Source organism: Astyanax mexicanus, chromosome 8 (genome assembly GCF_023375975.1).
Source record: "Astyanax mexicanus isolate ESR-SI-001 chromosome 8, AstMex3_surface, whole genome shotgun sequence".
In the NCBI taxonomy this organism is placed as follows: domain Eukaryota; kingdom Metazoa; phylum Chordata; class Actinopteri; order Characiformes; family Acestrorhamphidae; genus Astyanax; species Astyanax mexicanus.
The window spans coordinates 5281596-5304728 of NC_064415.1; the positions used below are offsets into that span (position 1 = coordinate 5281596).

Sequence of the window (23133 nt, forward strand, 5' to 3'; positions counted from 1 at the left end):
TGTCCCTTTAAGAGCCCTTTACACTAAGTGCACTGGAGTGTAAAGAGTGTAAATTAGAGCTGGACCTAGCTCCTCTCTTTTTTTTATTTCTGTGAGTAACGCCATAAATGTGCTTTGGTGCTGCATTTTTTCATGTATGAACTAATAAATAAGTAAGTGTAATAGTGCCAGAGTGAGTCTGAGTGCAGCTCTAATCAATATATCAAATACATCAATAATCATTCATCATTTAGTAAATATATGTAGATAATTAAACACAACTGAATTAAAGCAGTGTTACAGTATGCAGCTCTAATCAATATATCAAATAAATCAATAATCATTCATCATTTAGTAAATATATGTAGATAATTAAACACAATCTCAGTAGAACAGTTTTACAGTAGATATAAATACGAAATGAAACTAAAAGATGATGAAAGTTTGGAGATATATATAATGAGGTCATCTGTTGTAAGAAGGTGTTTTATTGATAGTTCTGAAAATTCGTGGTTAGTTTCTTTCTGTCATCCAGAAAATAAGAGGTGGTTGACATAATGTTGCTTAGTGGTTGCTATGGCAGATGCTGTGGTACCCAGGTGGGTGCTTTAGTGTTTCAGGTGGTTGCTTAGCTTTAGCCAACTAATTGCAATAATTACCTCATGTGGTTGGTGAGGGTTTGTATCATTATATTAGTGAATTTGTATCATCATGACATTTAAAGGTAAGGGTGCACCAGTTTATGAACCCAATTTATTTGTATAAAATAAAATCTATTTAGCCTATTGCTGAAGAACAAACTCAGCAGAGCTCAGAACATTATTGATTTATTCATTTATTGCTTAGGTCATGCATTTAATAATACTAATTTAATAATAAAATTTAAGACGCATCAATTCAGATTTGACCGTTCATACGTATCCGAATTATGAAAGTGACTCTAATCTGATTTTTATAAAAGCTGTGTGGGTGCAACAACCCCAACTGTTTTCTCTCTTCTTTAACAATATTTTTAATCGCCTTCTGATTTCTAGTTAAATTGTGAATTTCTCTCTCTCTCTCTCTCTCTCTCTCTCTCTCTCTCTATGGGAAGTAAATTCTGCCAAAAATAAAACTAAAATGAAAACACTAAAATGAAAAATGCAGATACCATTTTGCACTTTTTATTTCCAAACGTGTGAAAATATTTTAAAATAAAATTAAATCACTTCATTTGCAATACATTTTTTTTCAATTAAGCATGGGTTATATGTGACAAAAATAAAAATTTAATTAAAAAGCTTTTTTGCTATTTTATTTTCATTACCATACAGGTATTTCACAGTCAAATCTAAAATATATTTGTAAAAAAAAATAATAATAAAAGCTTTACTTTAGCCTTGCCTTTTCGTGATAAACTGCATAATAAATGTAAAAATAAAATCTCAATTCTTACTGCTGTAAATGATAGATTGATTTTAGTGTGGATTTTACACGTTTCCCCGTCGTGTTGACGTAACATTCAAGGCAACACCCACTTTTTTTGTTTTTTTCTTTGATTTTTTAAAACTAGCCCCCCAAAAAAGCACCCACCACCCCTGAATTTTCACCCGCGATTTTTAAACAAGACCAATTTGACGGGAAAACCGCAAACCTGGCAACTCTGAGCTGAGGGAGCTGTATAGGGGAAGAAGCTGAAGATCTGAGATCATCAAGTCTGATCTGCAGGAGAGAGAGAGATAAAGAGAGAAAGAGAGAGAGAGACCTGAAAAGAGATAAAGAAGAACCACAAAGAGTCTGATGATCCTAAACCTGAGTGATGATCAATAATCAATATCCAAACCCCCAACTGAACCGCTCACAACGTTCTCCCACTTCATACATTAATCACTAACTAATACATTCATCACCAAACTCAACAGCAGATTCAGCATCACAGCACAGCGTCCTCCTATCATCTACTGGTGATTACTGCACTGCACTGGAGCATCATCACAACCTTCAGGAACCTGCTGACGGTGATTATCTACTGTAGTAAACTTTACAGTACGAATACAGTAGAGTTTAGATTCTCTGCCCGACCCGATACCCAAGAAAATGCTCTGTGAGGTAATTGTGTGTTTTTAATTCTATTTTTATTTTATATAAAGATATGGAGTGATAATCACAATATAGCAAAGTAACAAATCAAACTGTGCTTTAAATAAAAAAGTTGCACTAGTTAGAATGTTATAATCACGCAGTTCTGGGTCTCACGCACACGTGAGCTCCTCTATTTGTTGCATTACGCACTTGACTCACAGCGCTGTGTGTATCTGTTCTTAATAAACATTTTTATTAAATAATAGATCTATGCTTCTTCAGTGTTGGAATGTTAATTAACATCATTCTGAACAGATTTATATTATTGAAACAGCCTGAAAATGATTTAAAAAGCTCAGTTTTAACGCTTTACTTACTAAAAAAAATGTGGAGTTTAAATCGGGGCTCGGGCTCATAATGACAGTTTATGGGTCGGGTTGGAACGGGCTGGATATTTTTGCCCGATTTAAACTCTAGCATACAGTACATTTAATACACAATTCTATATTTTTTACATTTTAAAACATTTATTAAGTAATAAGCTGTTTTTCTGATACCACATACATGAACTTTTATATTAAAATCAGTAAGCAATGCACACTATGTAAATAAATGTTAATATATTTTAAACATGGTTTTTATCAGCACCAAAACCGGTTCATCTATAGTGTCACTCAATGGACCATATGAACAATCTTTATATTTAAGAGTGAAAATGAGCACAAAATTAATCTCAGCCAAATAAAACAACACAAACAGAGTGAAAGCAGTAAAGACATCTATTGTACAAAACCGATTTTGGGGTGTTTTGGGGGTTTTTGTGTGTTTAATACTGAATCTGAGCTGAAACACAGTGTGTACTGAACTTCTGCTAAATCTGAGATCCAGACTTTACTGGTTAGAAGATCCTAAAGAGATAAAAAAAGACCAGAGATAAAGCTAATTAGTACCTAAAAAAACAAGAATAAAAGAAGTAGATAGTAAAAAATACCACTTTACTAAAAGTAAATTAAATACTAACTAAAAATATTTAAATAATTAACGAAGATATTAATATATTAACTAAAGTTATTTTTTATCCTATTTAGATTTATATTAGTTCACTGGTGAACTTTAGCTAAAAGCACCACAGACCTGCAGATTGTACAGTTTACTCAGGAATGATTTAATACAGAACATAAAAGGTGAACACCACCGACATAATGAACAAAAACTTAACAGACAATGATCTTTCACACAGATATAAAGAGAATATTGATAATATTTTATTTAAATATTAATTTGTTAAACAGAAACTGACTGAATTTATCCAATATCTACTTTTAATCTACAATCTGATTTTTAATTCTGACTCAACAAATTAGATTCTGATTGAGTAAATAAACAATAAAACTCATTTATAGTGTTGAACAGGAGTGATGATCAGTGGAGCTGAATTTTTACCTCCATCATTGAGATAAGGACTGAAGTATGGATAGAGTTTCTCAGTGAAAGACTGACCAGTGAAAGAGTAGATATGAGATCTGACCTCAACATCATAGAAGGAGACCAGACCCTCCTCATAATCCACAAACACCCCCACCTTCTGGGGAGCCTGTTTAAATGAGAGAAGGACAGGAGGAGAATCCAGAGCTTTATATTCAGTTTTATTCCTCAACCACACAGTCCAGTATCCATCCTCAGGACTCAGTGTAATATTTCCCTTCCTGTTGCTGGACTCTCTGGTCACTCCTAAATCCCACTCAGTCTTCCCACTGACCTGAACCTCATAGTAAAATCTCCCTGAGGAGAAACCCTCCTTTCCCAGAACACAGACACAAGGATCAAATCTCTCTGGATTATCAGGGAGTTTCTGTCATTTGTCTCCATGTTTAACCTGTTTTCCATCATCAGACAGGATGAGATAAGGATTTGCTGTATCAGGATCCAGAGTCACGTCCACTGAGAGAGAAACACAGTTTAAACTTATTTTAATCAACATACTGTAATAAATAGAGAAACATACATACTGAATCATGTGATCAGTGAAAGCCCCACCCACCTGCATACTGCTGAATTCTCTTCAGTTCTGTTTGGAAAAGAATAAAGACTATTATACTTCAAATTCAGGATTATTAAAAACCTGAACAGTAAACACTTACTACTCTTACCAATCTTCTCCATCTCCTGTGTGAGATGTTCCTGAAGCTGAGACAGAGCTCTCCTCAGACTCTCCACACTCAGAGGAGTGTTAACACTGACGTCAGTCCAGTTCTTGGTGTGTGGGGGTCTGCAGAGGGACGGGTAAATCTACAGTACAGCAGGAGAGAGGAGAAACCCCTCAGCATGGGCAGTGCTGTCCTGTGATGGACTGCATTACTATTGAGAAACAGAGGGACTCTGACCTGTAGGAGGTGGAGGTGGTCCTCAGTGTGGGAGATCTGCTCCAGCTCAGTGTCTCTCCTTTTTAGCTCAGTGATTTCCTGCTCCAGCTCTTTAATCAGCTCTTCAGCCTGCCTCTCTGCTGCTTTCTGCTTCTCCTCCATCACCTCCAGCAGCTCAGCCTGGCTTCTCTCAATGCAGCGCACCAGAGCCCTGAAGATCTCCACACTGTCTGCCTCCTCCTTCTCTCTGATTTTCTAACAGGAGACAACAATAAGAACAATAACACTGTTTAAAGAGCAGCTTTCATATTTAAAATGAGTTTAAACGCTTTAAAATCTCACTTTATTGAGTTCTACAGAGTGTTTGATCTCCTGGATCTTCTTCAGTCTCTCCTGGATCATCTGCTGAACTTCTGCCTGTGTCTTCTCCAGCTGAGTCTGTGATAAAGAGACACATTATGATCAGTTATTCTTAGGAAAAATAGGAGAATAGTAAAATTAGTGTTAATAATTCTCTGTCTAAACATCTCTCACCTTCTTCTCTCCACTCTCCTCCTCTATAGGAACAGTGCTGTGAGTCCGGTGGTCTCCCTCAGTGCAGAACTGACACACACACGTCTGGTCATCTCTACAGAACAGCTCCAGGGGTCTCTCATGTTTCTGGCAGATGTAGTCCTCCAGGTTCTCCACAGGATCCATCAGCTTGTGTTTCTTATATTTGGGTGTAGTTTTATGAAGTGATAAATGAGGGTCACAGAAAGAGACGCCACAGTCCAGACAGGACTTTACAGCCTCCAGCTTCTCCTCACTGCAGGAGTCACACTGAACCTTCTTAGATTTGGAGGAACGTTTCTCTGGAGCTCTGCTGGACTTCTTCTGAACTGACTTCTTAAACTCAGAAGCCAGTCCAGAGATGAAGGTGTTTATAGACAGTTCAGGTCTTTGGGGAAAATCTCTCTTACAGACTGGACACTGGCAGTGTGAGCTGCTGTTCCAGCACTTTCTGAGACAGACCATGCAGAAGTTGTGTCCACATGCAGTAGAGACTGGATCAGTGAACACATCCAGACAGATAGAGCACTGGAGCTGATCTTCAGACAGGAGACTGCTGGAGGAAGCCATGACTGACTGAGGAGACACAGAGAAGCAGCATGAAGGTGATCTGAGGGCACAGAGATCATTTCAGAATATTTTTTATTCAGTGAATGAAAACAATTTCACAATTTTCACCATCAAACCCATCCAGCTGCTGATCATCTCCACATTCCAGCTGTTAAAGCTGAACTCTGGGACTGAACTAAAGTGAACAGCTTGAGCTGGAGAACAGAAGTGAGCGTCTTACAGCAGTTTAAACACCTTTATAAAAATGATGAAACTAGAAGAGCAGTGAATGTTAGAAATGAGCTGAACAGGAAGGATCTCCAGCAGAAACAGGAAGAAGATTAAGAGACATTACCAGCTTTACTTCTTCTCCCTCGTCCAGGTGTTTCTGCTCCTTCAGAGTTCACCTGTGGAGTTTACCTGACTGAAAGAGCTTCAAATGAGAGATTATGTCCTGCTGAAAGAAGGAGCTCAATTCTGTTTATCAAGCAGCTTCACTTAACTTTCGTTTCTCCTCAGTGACGTCACGAGGCCACGCCCACCACCTCATGAGGATGGGTTGATGCACCTCCATGTTTTAACCAGCAGGTAGAGCCTGAACTTCACCAACTGAATTAAAGCAGTGTTATAGTATGCAGCTCTAATCAATATATCAAATAAATCAATAATCATTCATCATTTAGTAAATATATGTAGGTAATTAAACTTCATTAATAACTTAAGTGAATCAGTTTTACAGTAGATTAGAATATTAAAGTTCTGCTGTTTTTATGAGAATCTGATCTAATAAAAATCTCTTTATGGAATTAAACTAAATGATCAAAGTTTTGAGAGATGAATAATGAGCTCATCCTTTGTAAGAAGGTGTTTTATTGATGGTTTTAAAGAGTTTAAGTGTTTAGGTTTTATCCAGTAATGTTCTGGTGGAGATCTCTAGTCAGACTCTTGTCAGAACAGCTTGTAAAATGAAGTATTGATGAATTCAGTCACAGTTCAATCATTACTCTCTAAATAAACTCTCTGCTTCTTGTGTTCAGATCTCATTCTCTCAGTGTTTGTTCTACTGTTCGGTTCATGCTGGGAAAGGGTGTGTTAGATATAGACAGGGTTCTAGATAGGAGAACACAGCAGGTAAGAAGTTCAGAGAGTGTACAGCAGATTATAATGTATCTAAATAGAATGGGACATTGTGTAAGAACTGGTTGTTAGAAGGTAAAAGCTGAAGGTCTAAAGTTTGGATGATGGATGTGATGATGGACAGCAGCATCTGGAGATGAGGTATCTTCTTCACTGGTAATATGCTTTTTGTAGCTCAGTTATCTCTGTGGATCTGTGGATGGCCCCAACAGAAGATCAAAGATGTTGAGGTGAGGAAGCTCTCATAGATCATGGAGTTTCAGAAGATCAGAGGAAATGATAAGAACATCTGCTGAAGAAGATACAGACTGTCACTTTCAGAAGCAGCATCATGATGGAATAAGTCAGAGCTGTTCTGGTCCAGAGGAGGAGGAGCTAAACTGAAGGAGCAGGAAAGCTCTCTGCAGATGTGATGAGTGGGGCTGAGGTAGGGTTGCCAGGTCCAACAAAAATACTCCAAAAACTCAAAATCAGTCTAAAACCTGCCCTTCAGAAGCTTAATTTAGCCCAAAATATCTGTCTGTCACACATTTGAAGCAAATGGAAAAATAACTATGAGTGAACGACTTAGTATTTAGTTTATAAGGGATTTATTATCAGTATTGCTATTTATCTTAAAGTAATTAATAATATTGTAACATTAATGTTTTATTTGTTGTTTTATAACAGTTTTATATCCCAGTCAAGAACATTTAATAGTAATATAATTAGCAATAATGTAATTAGGTACTTTTTTTTCCTTATTTTTTCTTTTTTTTCCCACTCCTGAACTGTTTTCTCTCCTCTTTAACAGTTTTTTTAATTGCCTTGTGATTTTCAGTTACATGGTGAATTTCTCTCTCTCTCTCTCTCTCTCTCTCTCTCTTTGTGTGTATGGGAAGTAAATCCTGCCAAAAATAAAACTGAAATGAAAACACTAAAATAAAAAATGCAAATACAGTTTTGCACTTTTTTTTCAATTGTGTGAAAATATTGTAAAATAAAATTAAATCACTTCATTTGCAATATTTTTTTTCAATTAAGCATGGGCTATATGTGACAATAAATAAATAAAAAATATTAAAAAGGCAATTTTTTTGCCTTTTAATTTTCATTACCATACAGGCATTTCACAGTCAAATCTAAAATGAAAAAGCTCATTCTAAAAAGAAAAATAAAAACTTTGATTTGGCCTTGCCTTTTTGTGATGAACTGCATAGTAAATGTAAAAATAAAATCTAAATGCAATGGTAACATTTTTATTTATTAGTCCTTGCAATGGGTTACGTCCCATAGTTATGTTCTCCTGGTTCTTACTGTTGTAAATCAAAGAAGATAGAACTTGCCCCCCAAAAAAGCACCCACCACCCCTGATTTTTTACCCGCGACTGGATTTTCAAACAAGCCCAATTTGACGGGAAAACCGCAAACCTGGCAACTCTGAGCTGAGGGAGCTGTATAGGGGAAGAAGCTGAAGATCTGAAATCATCAAGTCTGATCTGCAGGAGAGAAAGAGAGAGAGAGAGAGAGAGAAAGAGAGAGAGAGACCTGAAAATAGATAAAGAAGAACCACAAAGATTCTGATGATCCTGAACCTGAGTGATGATCAATAATCAATACCCAAACCCCCAACTGAACCGCTCACAACGTTCTCCCACTTCATACATTAATCACTAACTAATACATTCACCACCAAACTCAACAGCAGATTCAGCATCACAGCACAGCGTCCTCCTATCATCTACTGGTGATTACTGCACTGCACTGGAGCATCATCACAACCTTCAGGAACCTGCTGACGGTGATTATCTACTGTAGTAAACTTTACAGTACGAATACAGTAGAGTTTAGATTCTCTGCCCGACCCGATACCCAAGAAAATGATCTGTGAGGTAATTGTGTGTTTTTAATTCTATTTTTATTTTATATAAAGATATGGAGTGATAATCACAATATAACAAAGTAACAAATCAAACTGTGCTTTAAATAAAAAAGTTGCACTAGTTAGAATGTTATAATCACGCAGCTCTGGGTCTCACGCACACGTGAGCTCCTCTATTTGTTGCATTACGCACTTGACTTGCAGCGCTGTGTGTATCTGTTCTTAATAAACATTTTTATTAAATAATAGGTCTATGCTTCTTCAGTGTTGCAATGTTAATTAACATCATTCTGAACAGATTTATATTATTGAAACAGCCTGAAAATTATTTAAAAAGCTCAGTTTTAACACTTTACTTACTAAAAAAAATGTGGAGTTTAAATCGGGCTCAGGCTCATAATGACAGTTTATGGGTCGGGTTGGAACGGGCTGGATATTTTTGCCTGATATTTTTTTTATATTTATATATTTTTATATTCATATTTTTTAAACTCTAGCATACAGTACATTTAATCGCAGTCCTTATAAAATACTGTATTAAATCATTATCATCACAGTTATGCAATTATTATCACATAAATAGAGTGCTGTACTTTTACCACAGCAAATATTAGAATATTTTAAAAGGCATTACTGCATTAATTTGAACATTTTAAACTTCTGAATGATAAAATAACTATATAGTGTAAAATAAAGACAATGTTTTAAGTACAGCTATGTTATTGAGTACAGCTGTTTTTTTCTGATACCTCATACATGAACGTTTATATTAAAATCAGTAATCAGTGCACACTATGTAAATAAATGTTAATATATTTTAAACTAATTTTAAAGATGGTTTTTATCAGCACCAAAAGCTGTTCCTCTATGGTGTCACTCAAACAACCGTATGAACAGTCTTCATATTTAAGAGTAAAAATGAGCACAAAATTAACCTCAGCCAAATAAAACAGCACAGAGTGAAAGCAGTAAACACAACTATTGTACAAAACCGATTTTGGGGTGTTTTAGGGTTTTTGTGTGTTTAATACTGAATCTGAGCTGAAACACAGTGTGTACTGAACTTCTGCTAAATCTGAGATCCAGACTTTACTGGTTAGAAGATCCTATAGAGATAAAAAAAGACCAGAGATAAAGCTAATCAGTACCTAAAAATAACAAGAATAAAAGAAGTAGATAAAAATACCACTTTACTAAAGTAAATTAAATACTAACTAAAAATATTTAAATAATTAACGAAGACATTAAAATATTTCCTGAAAGTATTTTTTATTCTATTTAGATTTATATTAGTTCACTGGTGAACTTTAGCTAAAAGCAGATTTCGCCAGTTGACTTTTGATACCTGTTTATTTCAATATTGATTTAAACACATTCAGTAATCATTAAACATCTAATAAACATTTAGATTAATTAAACATATTAAATATAATAAAACACCACAGACCTACAGATCTCACAGTTTATTCAGGAATGATTTAATACAGGAAATAAAAGATGAACATCACCGACATAATGAACAAAAACTTAAAAGACAACGATCTTTAAAACAGATTTAAAGAGAATATTGTTGTAGAAATTTTTAAGATTTTATTTAGATATTAATTTGTTAAACAGAAACTGACTGAATGTTCCCCAAAATCTACTTTTAATTTAGAACCTCATTTTTTATTCTGACACAAAAAATTAGTTTATGTTAGAGTAAATAAACAATAAAGCTCATTTATAATGTTGAACAGGAGTGATGATCAGTGGAGCTGAATTTTTACCTCCATCATTGAGACCAGGACTGAAGTATGGATAGAGTTTCTCAGTGAAAGACTGACCAGTGAAAGAGTAGATATGAGATCTGACCTCAACATCATAGAAGGAGACCAGACCCTCCTCATAATCCACAAACACCCCCACCTTCTGGGGAGCCTGTTTCAACCAGAGGAGGACAGAGGGAGAATCCAGAGCTTTATATTCAGTTTCATTCCTCAACCACACAGTCCAGTATCCATTCTTAGGACTCAGTGTAATCCTTCCCTTCCTGTTGCTGGACTCTCTGGTCACTCCTAAATTCCACTCAGTCTTCCCACTGACCTGAACCTCATAGTAAAATCTCCCTGAGGAGAAACCCTCCTTTCCCAGAACACAGACACAAAAATCAAATCTCTCTGGATTATCAGGGAGTTTCTCTTGTTTGTCTCCATGTTTAACTTGTTTTCCATCATCAGACAGGATGAGAGCAGGATGAGCTGTATCAGGATCCAGAGTCACGTCCACTGAGAGAGAAACACAGTTTAAACCCATTTTAATCAACATACTGTAAGAAATAGAGAATCATACAGACTGAATCATGTGATCAGTGAAAGCCCCACCCACCTGCATATTGCTGAATTCTCTTCAGTTCTGTTTGAAAAAGAATAAAGACTATTAGATTCTAAATTCAGGATTATTAAAAACCTGAACAGTAAACACTTACCACTCTTATCAATCTTCTCCATCTCCTGTGTGAGATGTTCCTGAAGCTGAGACAGAGCTCTCCTCAGACTCTCCACACTCAGAGGAGTATTAACACTGACGTCAGTCCAGTTCTTGGTGTGTGGGGGTCTGCAGAGGGACGGGTAAATCTACAGTACAGCAGGAGAGAGGAGAAACCCCTCAGCATGGGCAGTGCTGTCCTGTGATGGACTGCATTACTATTGAGAAACAGAGGGACTCTGACCTGTAGGAGGTGGAGGTGGTCCTCAGTGTGGGAGATCTGCTCCAGCTCAGTGTCTCTCCTCTTTAGCTCAGTGATTTCCTGCTCCAGCTCTTTAATCAGCTCTTCAGCCTGCCTCTCTGCTGCTTTCTGCTTCTCCTCCATCACCTCCAGCAGCTCAGCCTGGCTTCTCTCAATGCAGCGCACCAGAGCCCTGAAGATCTCCACACTGTCTGCTTCCTCCTTCTCTCTGATTTTCTAACAGGAGACAACAATAAGAACAATAACACTGTTTAAAGAGCAGCTTTCATATTTAAAATGAGTTTAAACGCTTTAAAATCTCACTTTATTGAGTTCTACAGAGTGTTTGATCTCCTTGATCTTCTTCAGTCTCTCCTGGATCATCTGCTGAATTTCTGTCTGTGTCTTCTCCAGCTGAGTCTGTGATAAAGAGACACATTATGATCAGTTATTCTTAGGAAAAATAGGAGAATAGTAAAATTTGTGTTAATAATTCTCTGTCTAAACATCTCTCACCTTCTTCTCTCCACTCTCCTCCTCTATAGGAACAGTGCTGTGAGTCCGGTGGTCTCCCTCAGTGCAGAACTGACACACACACGTCTGGTCATCTCTACAGAACAGCTCCAGGGGTCTCTCATGTTTCTGGCAGATGTAGTCCTCCAGGTTCTCCACAGGATCCATCAGCTTGTGTTTCTTTAATGAAGCGACTCTCTGATGAGGATCCAGGTGAGTTTTACAGTAAGAGGCCATACAGATCAGACAGGACTTCAGAGCTGCACGTTTCTCATCACAGAAATCACAGAAGACCTGAGATTGTACTGGTTTCAACTGAACTGACTTCTTGAACTGAGCAGCCATTCCAGAGATGAAGGTGTTTATAGACAGTTCAGGTCTTTGGGGGAATTCTCTCTTACAGACTGGACACTGACAGTGTGAGCTGCTGTTCCAGTACTTTCTGAGACAGACCATGCAGAAGTTGTGTCCACATGCAGTAGAGACTGGATCAGTGAACACATCCAGACAGATAGAGCACTGGAGCTGATCTTCAGACAGGACACTGCTGGAGGAAGCCATGACTGACTGAGGAGACACAGAGAAGCAGCATGAAGGTGATCTGAGAGCACAGAGATCATTTCAGAGTAATTCTTAGTCAGTGAATGAAAACAGTTCCACACTTTTCACCATCAAACCCATCCAGCTGCTGATCATCTCCACATTCCAGCTGTTAAAGCTGAACTCTGGGACTGAACTAAAGTGAACAGCTTGAGCTGGAGAACAGAAGTGAGCGTCTTACAGCAGTTTAAACACGTAAAAGAGCAGTGAATGTAAAAAAAATAGCTGAACAGAAGGAAGCAGAAACAGGAGGAAGATTAAGAGGCATTACTATGGCATCATATTTTACTGCCAATAGTCGAGAGCGAAGTTTTTGAATGTAAGAGTCTGTTTCATGCAGCGCTCACAGATTTTATTTGCTCACGTGTAAAATATAGGTGCGCTCTCACAAATTTACCATGCTCTCTCTCAGATTAACTCTCCTCTTGTACGAAACATCGCACGCACTCTCAGATATATCATATCTGGGATATATCATATATCTAGCTTTGAGCTAATGCTACAGCACACAGAACTCACATCCAAGCGCAGCTGCAGAGATCAGCAGGGGACTCTTTTCGGCACAACACCAGCAAACTCCGGCAATATGTTTACAGTATATTAAACACAGCTGATCCAACTAATGAACTAACTGACCTCTGTGAGGAGAGCTGGATGTGTCACAGCAAAAAAAAAAAAAAACTAACCCAGCAATAAAGAGTTACTCCAAAACCAGCTTTAAACACTGTAGCACGTTTTACCATTTACCTTTTTTTTTATTTGGTGAAATAAATCTCAATGTTTGGTCTTTCTGGCTCGTTGTTTCAGTACATTAAGCCACGTTAAGATTCATCCTTATAATGTCTTTCAGTGGAAAAAAAAACTCACATTAAGCCATTCTACATGTTTTACAGGACAAGTGTTTTAGACTCTGTTGTTCTTCAGTTAGCTGGGTTAGCTCTGTGGTTCTGGAGTAACTCTGTCCTGCTAGTTTTACTGCTGTAACACACAGCTCGCCTCAGTGAGGGCAGTTAGTTAGTTGATTAGTTGTTAGTTGATAATTTGGGGCATGTGTTTAGTATGTAATTAGTATAAATTAATGACTAAATACTAAATACTAAACCCATGGGGAAGCGCTGCTCCTGAACTGAGAACCACTTTCTCTTATTATCTGCCTTTTAAAGCTCTAAGACAGGCTACACTGCTCAACATCACCATACTGATAGAGTTTTCACCTGTTTAAATACTTTAATGATCCTCTGTGAAGAAGAAGAATAGTGCAAAACGCGATCCGACCGGAGTTCGCTGGTGTACTGCAGAATCGAGTACTCTGGCATTTCCTGCCACAGTTAAGCGTTAGCTTAAAGCAAGCATTTTTTCTCATTACAACTCTTAAACGATCTCATAATTCAGAGGATCTAGTGATGTATAGGAGGAAAATGTACACAGAATAAAACGTACAGAGTTCTGAACAGATGTATTTACCACAGAATGTGATAGAGGCGAGTTTTTGAGAACTTTGAGACACTTATAAGCCATACGAGAACTACAGAATGACGCACGACCTCAGCGGTCTATTTAACTGGTCAAATCCTTTTGCCACTTCTGATTGGCTGGAGACTTTTGGTAGCTTTGCTGCAGTAAAAATCGCTCCGCGAGCACACAGGGGGAAGTTAAGTGCGCGCGCTCTCTCAAAACATTAAGAGCAGACAGATGGTACACGAGAATGATATATCTGAGAGCGCGCGATGTTTCGTACAAGAGGAGAGTTAATCTGAGAGAGAGCATGGTAAATTTGTGAGAGCGCACCTATATTTTACACGTGAGCAAATAAAATCCGTGAGCGCTGCATGAAACAGACTCTTACATTCAAAAACTTCACTCTCGACTATTGGCAGTAAAACGACGCCATACATTACCAGCTTCACTTCTTCTCCCTCGTCCAGGTGTTTCTGCTCCTTCAGAGTTTACCTGTGGAGTTTACCTGACTGAAAGAGCTTCAAATGAGAGATTATGTCCTGCTGAAAGAAGGAGCTCAATTCTGTTTATCAAGCAGCTTCGCTTAACTCTCGTTTCTCCTCAGTGACGTCACGAGGCCACGCCCACCACCTCATGAGGATGGGTTGATGCACCTCCATGTTTTAACCAGCAGGTGGAGCCTGAACTTCACCAACTGAATTAAAGCAGTGTTACAGTATGCAGCTCTAATCAATATATCAAATAAATCAATAATCATTCATCATTTAGTAAATATATGTAGGTAATTAAACACAACTGAATTAAAGCAGTGTTACAGTATGCAGCTCTAATCAATATATCAAATAAATCAATAATCATTCATCATTTAGTAAATATATGTAGATAATTAAACACAATCTCAGTAGAACAGTTTTACAGTAGATATAAATACGAAATGAAACTAAAAGATGATGAAAGTTTGGAGATATATATAATGAGGTCATCTGTTGTAAGAAGGTGTTTTATTGATAGTTCTGAAAATTCGTGTTTAGTTTCTTTCTGTCATCCAGAAAATAAGAGGTGGTTGACATAATTTTGCTTAGTGGTTGCTATGGCAGATGCTGTGGTATCCCAGGTGGTTGCTTTAGTGTTTCAGGTGGTTGCTCAGCTTTAGCCAAATAAGTGCAATAATTACCTCATGTGGTTGGTGAGGGTTTGTATCATTATATTAGTGAATTTGTATCATCATGACATTTAAAGGTAAGGCTGCACCAGTTTATGAACCCAATTTATTTGTATAAATAAAAAAATCTATTTAGCCTATTGCTGAAGAACAAACTCAGCAGAGCTCAGAACATTATTAATTTATTTATTTATTGCTTAGGTCATGCATTTAATAATACTAATTTAATAATAAAATTTAAGACGCATCAATTCAGATTTGACGTATCCGACTTATGAAACTGACTAAAATCTGATTTTTATAAAAGCTGTGTGGGTGCAACAAGGGGTGCAACTTAAAAAGGTGTCCACAAACATTTGGACATATAGGCTACGTTCACATTAAAAGCCACATGTTCACATAGCCATGAAAATATCAGATCTGAGCCAAATTGAGCAAAAAATCAGATTTGAGTCACTTCAGCCTGGTAATGTGAACATAGCATTAGTGTACATCTGGAAATGTATAATCAATTCGTTCAGTAAAAATAAACAAATTAAATGTGTTTATTTGTGCATAAAAAATCAATTTCATTGACATATAAACTATATTTCAATAACAAAATCAAAATAAATATGAACAAATATTTACAAATCAAAAAGCTTTAAAGTGGGAATTACCAGTGATATGGGCTTAATTTCAACTTTATTCTGGACTAATACAGACAGGTCTTTAAGATCATTGATTAATTTAATTAAAGAAACCTGTAATAATCAGTATTATGCCTTTATACAGCTGAACTGAAGTGAACATTCCAGTGCCTAAATAATCCTTTATATATTTATTCATTTGGTACTTTCTTTAATCAGTGACTGAATTGATAATTGATCATTTAATGAAAACCTTAAGATTAAGTGATTTAACAAGCTGAAAATAAAGGTGGACAACACGAACAGTGTACATGTAAATTTCTTTATTGGATTTGTTTCTAGAGGATCAGTAATGATAAAGATGAGTGGTAGCAGAACTTCTTCCCACTGACCTGAACCTCATAGTAAAATCTCCCTGAGGAGAAACCCTCCTTTCCCAGAACACATAAATAATCATTAAACCTCTCTGGATTATCAGGGAGTTTCTGTTCTTCAACTTAAACAGATAGAACATAACATTATGATCATCTTCTTGTTTCTACTTCTACATTCTTATATCCTTTTTTTCAGCTCCACTGATCATATTAGGACACTTTAAGGTTTGTATAATAATTACAGACTATAATCCTGTGTCTGTTTTTCTGTATACTTTATTAATATCCTCCTTTCACCCTGTTCTAGTATATACTTATATGTTTGAGGGGAGATAAAGCCAATGGTGCTGGAATAAAACATGCATTATAAATGCAGGATGAATTGGATTCATTACACTGGCTTCCTCTTGCCGCCCGCATCAGATTCAAAACCCTGACGCTGGTCTACAAAGTATATTTCAGAAATATTTACTAAGAATAGAGGTAAATAAAAAGAGCTTCATGAATTTCAAAGAGTGATGGAAAATTAACCTTATTATTCATGCTGAACAGGAGTGATGATCAGTGGAGCTGAATTTTTACCTCCATCATTGAAACAGGGGCTGAAGTATGGATAGAGTTTCTCAGTGAAAGACTGACCAGTGAAAGAGTAGATATGAGATCTGACCTCAACATCATAGAAGGAGACCAGACCCTCCGCATAATCCACAAACACCCCCACCTTTTGGGGAGCCTGTTTCAATGAGAGGAGGACAGAAGAAGATTTTCCAGCTTTATATTCAGTTTTCTTCCTCAGCAACACAGTCCAGTATCCATCCTCAGGACTCAGTGTAATATCTCCCTTCCTTTTGCTGGACTCTCTGGTCACTCCTAAATCCCACTTAGTCTTTCCTCTGACCTGAACCTCATAGTAAAATCTCCCTGAGGAGAAACCCTCCTTTCCCAGAACACAGCTAGCAAGACTAAATCTCTCTGGATTATCAGGGAGTTTCTGTCGTTTGTCTCCATGTTTAACTTGTTTTCCATCATCAGACAGGATGAGAAAAGGATGAGCTGTATCAGGATCCAGAGTCACGTCCACTGAGAGAGAAACACAGTATAAACCCATTTTAATCAACATACTGTAAGAAATAGAGAAATATACAGACTGAATCATGTGATCAGTGAAAGCCCCACCCACCTGCACACTGCTGAATTCTCTTCAGTTCTGTTTGGAAAATAATAAAGATTATTAGATTCTAATTTCAGGATTACTAAAAACCTGAACAGTAAACACTTACCACTCTCATCAATCTTCTCCATCTCCTGTGTGAGATGTTCCTGAAGCTGAGACAGAGCTCTCCTCAGACTCTCCACACTCAGAGGAGTGTTAACACTGACGTCAGTCCAGTTCTTGGTGTGTGGGGGTCTGCAGAGGGATGGGTAAATCTACAGTACAGCAGGAGAGAGGAGAAACCCCTCAGCATGGGCAGTGCTGTCCTGTGATGGACTGCATTACTATTGAGAAACAGAGGGACTCTGACCTGTAGGAGGTGGAGGTGGTCCTCAGTGTGGGAGATCTGCTCCAGCTCAGTGTCTCTCCTCTTTAGCTCAGTGATTTCCTGCTCCAGCTCTTTAATCAGCTCTTCAGCCTGCCTCTCTGCTGCTTTCTGCTTCTCCTCCATCACCTCCAGCAGCTCAGCCTGGCTTCTCTCAATGCAGCGCACCAGAGCCCTGAAGATCTCCACACTGTCTGCTCTCTCCTTCTCTCTGATTTTCTAACAGGAGACAACAATAAGAACAATAACACTGTTTAAAGAGCAGCTTTCATATTTAAAATGAGTTTAAACGCTTTAAAATCTCACTTTATTGAGTTCTACAGAGTGTTTGATCTCCTGGATCTTCTTCAGTCTCTCCTGGATCATCTGCTGAACTTCTGCCTGTGTCTTCTCCAGCTGAGTCTGTGATAAAGAGACACATTATGATCAGTTATTCTTAGGAAAAATAGGAGAATAGTAAAATTAGTGTTAATAATTCTCTGTCTAAACATCTCTCACCTTCTTCTCTCCACTCTCCTCCTCTATAGGAACAGTGCTGTGAGTCCGGTGGTCCGTCTCAGTGCAGAACTGACACACACACGTCTGGTCGTCTCTACAGAACAGCTCCAGGGGTCTCTCATGTTTCTGGCAGATGTAGTCCTCCAGGTTCTCCACAGGATCCACCAGCTTGTGTTTCTTGAGTTTAGCTGCAGTTTTATGAGGCATCAGATGAGAGTTACAGTAGGAGAGCCCACAGTCCAGACAGGACTTTACAGCCTCCAGCTTCCCCTCACTACAATAGACACACAGCACCTTCTTAGATTTGAAGGAATGTTTCTCTGGAGCTCTGCTGGACTTCACCTGAACTGACTTCTTGAATTGAGCAGCCAGTCCAGAGATGAAGGTGTTTATAGACAGTTCTGGTCTTTGGGGGAATTCTCTCTTACAGACTGGACACTGGCAGTGTGAGCTGCTGTTCCAGTGCTTTCTGAGACAGACCATGCAGAAGTTGTGTCCACATGGAGTAGAGACTGGATCAGTGAACACATCCAGACAGATAGAGCACTGGAGCTGATCTTCAGACAGGAGACTGCTGGAGGAAGCCATGACTGACTGAGGAGACACAGAGATGCGTTAAGATTGAATTCATTATATCAGTCAGATCAGCTACATTTTTGTGTACTGTACAAGGCTGCTGGTGGAGATAAGGAAAGCTGTAGGGGTGAAGGGTCTGTGGACCCTCAGAAGATGGTCAAGGTGTGACATCGAAAAAAAAGGGGCAGCCACCTTTTTCCAGAACCAGCTGGCTCCTTCCAATGCTGGGTAGCCATGAGGATCTCACATTTTAAATCTGGAGGGGTGTTTCCAGTGTTGGGAGTAACGGCGCTGAAATTAACCGCGTTACTAACGCCGTTACTTTTTTTCAGTAACGAGTAATCTAACTAATTACTCTGACTGTAACTATAACGCCGTTACCATTTCCGACACCTCGTTACTGCACGTTACTTTAGCTGCTCAATTCACTTTTTTTTTTTTTTTTTACTTCGCTTTGCCCTGGTTAACCCCTCCTCTTTCCGGTGAACTTGAGCTTCTGGCCGCTGTGCCTGTAGGTTTACGTGGTTTGGCGTGGTGAAGTGAGGCACAATTGTGACGATTTGCTGCTCTAATTAATTCAGTGATTGCCGTGGACAGGCCAAGTTCCGATTTAAGGACGTTACGCTCTTTTTAGCTGCTCCGGTTTTTGTGGTGCTGCTGCTTTCTCTTGGTGAAGCTGTTTGATCCAGCTGTTAAACTGTTATAATAATACCATTTTAACGGTCATTAGATAGTTGTTTTTGTCCAGTATTTTGTTTTGTTTATATATACATATTTCCTTTGAGTGTGGCTTGGTTTGTTTAATTTCATCCCCAGACGTGTTTTTACGTTTTTTTCTGTTTTAGTAAGTTTTAGTAATTTTCTTTGGTTGTGTGGGGAATTTCGTTTTTTTTTTTTTTTTTCTTCTTTTTTAATTCGTTAGATTATATTTTTGTCAAAATTTTGGGTTTATTTTTATGGAGTGAATTTTGTGCCAAAAGTTTTACGTAAAAAAATAAAATCCACAATCAAAATTTTAAGAATCAAAAGAAAAACATGTATGTTGCAAATTCAAAAGAGAAAAAATATATATCAAATATATATATTTAAATATACTTGGTTATTTTATTATTCTTTGCACTTATTTGAAAATTATTTTAGTTTGGATTTTGCCAGTCTTTGCTTTCATTTTTGGATTTTTTTAGATTTTCTGTGGATTTTTGTGGATTTTGCTGCTAAAGATTTTTGCTTCTGGAATCTCTCCTTTGCTTCTGCTTCATTTTTTTGGTTCTGATTTTTGGCACACTTTTCACGGGTGGGCGGGGCTTAGAAGAAGGCGTTCCCCTTTAATCTCTATTGGTCACCTACCCTGAACCCTCGTCTGAGACAGACCACGCCCACCCCGCCAGCTTCAAGCGCTCTTCCAAACATGGCAGAGCGAACGGGGTTCAGCTCACAGCAGCACCAGCAGGTACTTTTCCAATTAAATTTCATACAGACGTTATGTTTAATGTTATATTTCTTTTTTAAGTAAGTGTTTAACTCTATTAAGATGCTCATGTTAGCGGGGTGTGCTAAATATCCATGCTTAAATTATACTAGTTAGTTAGTGAACACTAACCTACCTAGTCAGTGAGTTAGCTAGTTTACCTAGGTTATCTGGTCAGCGAGTTAGCTAGCTACTTAACCTAGGTCATCTGGTCAGTGAGTTAGTGGGTAAGCTAAGCTAGTTAGGTTACCTAGTCAGTGAGCTAGTGGGTTAGCTAAGCTAGTTATTATGCCCCAGGGTAAAGCCAAGTAAGTGCTGGTTAAGGTTAACTAGCTAACTCACTGACTAGGTAACCTAACTAGCTTAGCTAACCCACTAACTCACTGACCAGATGACCTAGGTAAACTAGCTAACTCACTGACCAGATGACCTAGGTAAACTAGCTAACTCACTGACCAGATGACCTAGGTTAAGTAGCTAGGTAACTCGCTGACCAGATAACCTAGGTAAACTAGCTAACTCACTGACTAGGTAGGTTAGTGTTCACTAACTAACTAGTATAATTTAAGCATGGATATTTAGCACACCCCGCTAACATGAGCATCTTAATAGAGTTAAACACTTACTTAAAAAAGAAATATAACATTAAACATAACGTCTGTATGAAATTTAATTGGAAAAGTACCTGCTGGTGCTGCTGTGAGCTGAACCCCGTTCGCTCCGCCATGTTTGGAAGAGCGCTTGAAGCTGGCGGGGTGGGCGTGGTCTGTCTCAGACGAGGGTTCAGGGTAGGTGACCAATAGAGATTAAAGGGGAACGCCTTCTTCTAAGCCCCGCCCACCCGTGAAGTGTGCCAAAAATCAGAACCAAAAAAATGAAGCAGAAGCAAAGGAGAGATTCCAGAAGCAAAAGTCTTTAGCAGCAAAATCCACAAAAATCCACAGAAAATCCAAAAAAATCCAAAAATGAAAGCAAAGACTGGCAAAATCCAAACTAAAATAATTTTCAAATAAGTGCAAAGAATAACAAAATAACCAAGTATATTTAAATATATATATTTGATATATATTTTTTCTCTTTTGAATTTGCAACATACATGTTTTTCTTTTGATTCTTAAAATTTTGATTGTGGATTTTATTTTTTTACGTAAAACTTTTGGCACAAAATTCACTCCATATATTTTCGTTTGTTATTTTTCTAATAATAGTAGTAAATACATAATTGATTTTTTTTTTTTTACAGGCAAATAATAAAAGTAACGCGATAGTTACTTTTACTGGTAACCAGTTACTTTTATAGTGGAGTAACTCTGTTAGTAACAGTTACTTTTTGGGAGAAGTAACGAGTAACTATAACTAATTACTTTTTCAAAGTAAAGTGCCCAACACTGGGTGTTTCTCAAGAGAGCAAAATTTGAACAGCCTACGGAGACATCTGGGAGGTGGAGGACACACCCAAGCAGCCATGGCTCCTAAGGGTCAGGTATTTCATGATGTGAAATGGTCTCTTGTTCCTAGACTCATTGTACAGTGCTTTTGTCATTTTATTGCATTTTCTCTTAATTAATCATTAATGTGTTTTGGGCGTAATGTGAAATAAACCAATCAGTGTGCCAGTCGTCTTTCCCCTTAAGAGCCAGGTGAGCTCTGACTTTGGCACGTTCGTATCTTAACAGTGTGGCGCTTTTGTGCGTCTCAGCAGAGGATACTGACCTGCACGTTCACGTTGTGAAGGGAAACCAGGAGCTTATTTAGGGGAACACAAATGTTATTTAATTCTTTATTTTGTTCATTGTTGAGTTTAAAGTCTGGGTTTGGGAGCTGGTTTGGTCTGGGAGCACCTATAGGAATAAACTCTAATGATTGACTGTTGTCTAGGTTTACTTCAGTCAGTGGAGCTCCTGTGTTTTCTGACGCTAAAATAGAAACACGACAGAAATTAACCTGAATTTCTAAACTCTGATGCTATTTTAACGGCGCGTTAAAGCAATAAAAGAGTCTGTTGATGGGCTTCTTATAAATTAGTAAGAATACAAATGTCATAAAATACAGTCTATCTCTATTGTATTTGTTGCAGTATAACTCTGCAGATCTCACCTGTGGGTCTTTGTGAGAACATTCAACAACGAGATCTGTAGAGCTTGTAAACCCAGGAAATGATAAGAGTTTGAACCTTGGACTTTGATGCATAACACAATGCAGTGATACTAACTGTTCTAAACCATTCAATATGATCACCACAACACAATACATATGCTTACTCTGGTAATACTGTCCATAATTGACTTAAAAATGATAGGACTATACAGTACATATACAAACATAGACAGAAGAACAAAAAGTCTAGTAGTGAAGGCACAAAAATAAGAACATCAGTTTCCCTGTTTCTACATAAGTTGCACCAAATTAGTGCTTTAAATTAAACAGACAAAAGAAATAAGCGAGAACAGGCCTATTTACCATGTCACATTCGGAAATGTACAGATTTACAGATTACTTACTGCAGTACAATAGCTGTTCTGTATCTGTGGTTGAGTATCTTAGTTAATCCAGTTGTGGGTGACGGGAATGAAACGCTGCACAGTGAGTAAAAACACAACAGCAGTAATATAGTTCAACGGTGAGCTCAAAGGGCAACTACATTTAGAAGGTAATTGCACAACACACATGACTGTAATCATATTGGGTTATAAGTACACTCCCATCCATGCATCAAGTCTGAAATATGTGTGGGTTTTGTAAAATAGCATTGAATTTCACCCATTATCAACAGTGAAATCACCTCATTTTGACTATTCTTAATAAAAAAAAATCATTAAAACAGAGAAATACAGCTCTAAGTAAGATCCCAATAAGACATGGTCACCAATTAAAACCCTTTCCATCATTTAAAGGAGCATTAAGGATGATATTTTCTGTAGTAATTCATAACATGATCAGGATGTATCATCAGCTATTAAGGTAACATGCTGAGTTTAAGTACCGGCAGCCTGTTTCAGCATAGCTTCAGGCAGTATTTTCTTATTTGAACTGTGTGGGCTGTGGCTACCGAATCTGCCCCTCTAGTCCCATTTCCACACACAGGGTTGCCAGGTGTAGACAGCAGCA

General features: G+C 37.8%; 2 protein-coding genes and 1 pseudogene across 2 annotated transcripts in view; all 3 read right to left on the reverse strand.

Moving 5' to 3' along the window:
* Positions 1 to 3398: 3398 nt before the first annotated feature.
* On the reverse strand, positions 3399 to 22604 carry LOC125803786 (E3 ubiquitin-protein ligase TRIM39-like; annotated as a pseudogene).
* Positions 9959 to 22603, reverse strand: LOC125803789 (E3 ubiquitin-protein ligase TRIM39-like). The gene is made up of 7 exons (XM_049481987.1): positions 22527 to 22603; positions 11726 to 12289; positions 11534 to 11629; positions 11213 to 11446; positions 10970 to 11117; positions 10870 to 10896; positions 9959 to 10769 (listed from the first exon to the last, which is right to left on the reverse strand). Exons 2-7 carry the CDS (start codon positions 12281 to 12283, stop codon positions 10222 to 10224), a joined length of 1611 nt encoding a protein of 536 aa, XP_049337944.1. The 5' UTR covers positions 12284 to 12289; positions 22527 to 22603; the 3' UTR covers positions 9959 to 10221.
* Positions 15880 to 23133, reverse strand: part of LOC125803781 (E3 ubiquitin-protein ligase TRIM39-like) — a 74151-nt gene continuing 66897 nt past the window's right edge. Inside the window, exons 2-7 of the mRNA XM_049481979.1 lie at positions 17982 to 18575; positions 17790 to 17885; positions 17469 to 17702; positions 17226 to 17373; positions 17126 to 17152; positions 15880 to 17025 (exon numbers count right to left, since the gene is read on the reverse strand). Coding sequence (XP_049337936.1) covers positions 16481 to 17025; positions 17126 to 17152; positions 17226 to 17373; positions 17469 to 17702; positions 17790 to 17885; positions 17982 to 18569 — 1638 coding nt within the window. The 5' untranslated portion in view covers positions 18570 to 18575 and the 3' untranslated portion in view covers positions 15880 to 16480. The remainder of the gene's footprint in view (positions 17026 to 17125; positions 17153 to 17225; positions 17374 to 17468; positions 17703 to 17789; positions 17886 to 17981; positions 18576 to 23133) is intronic.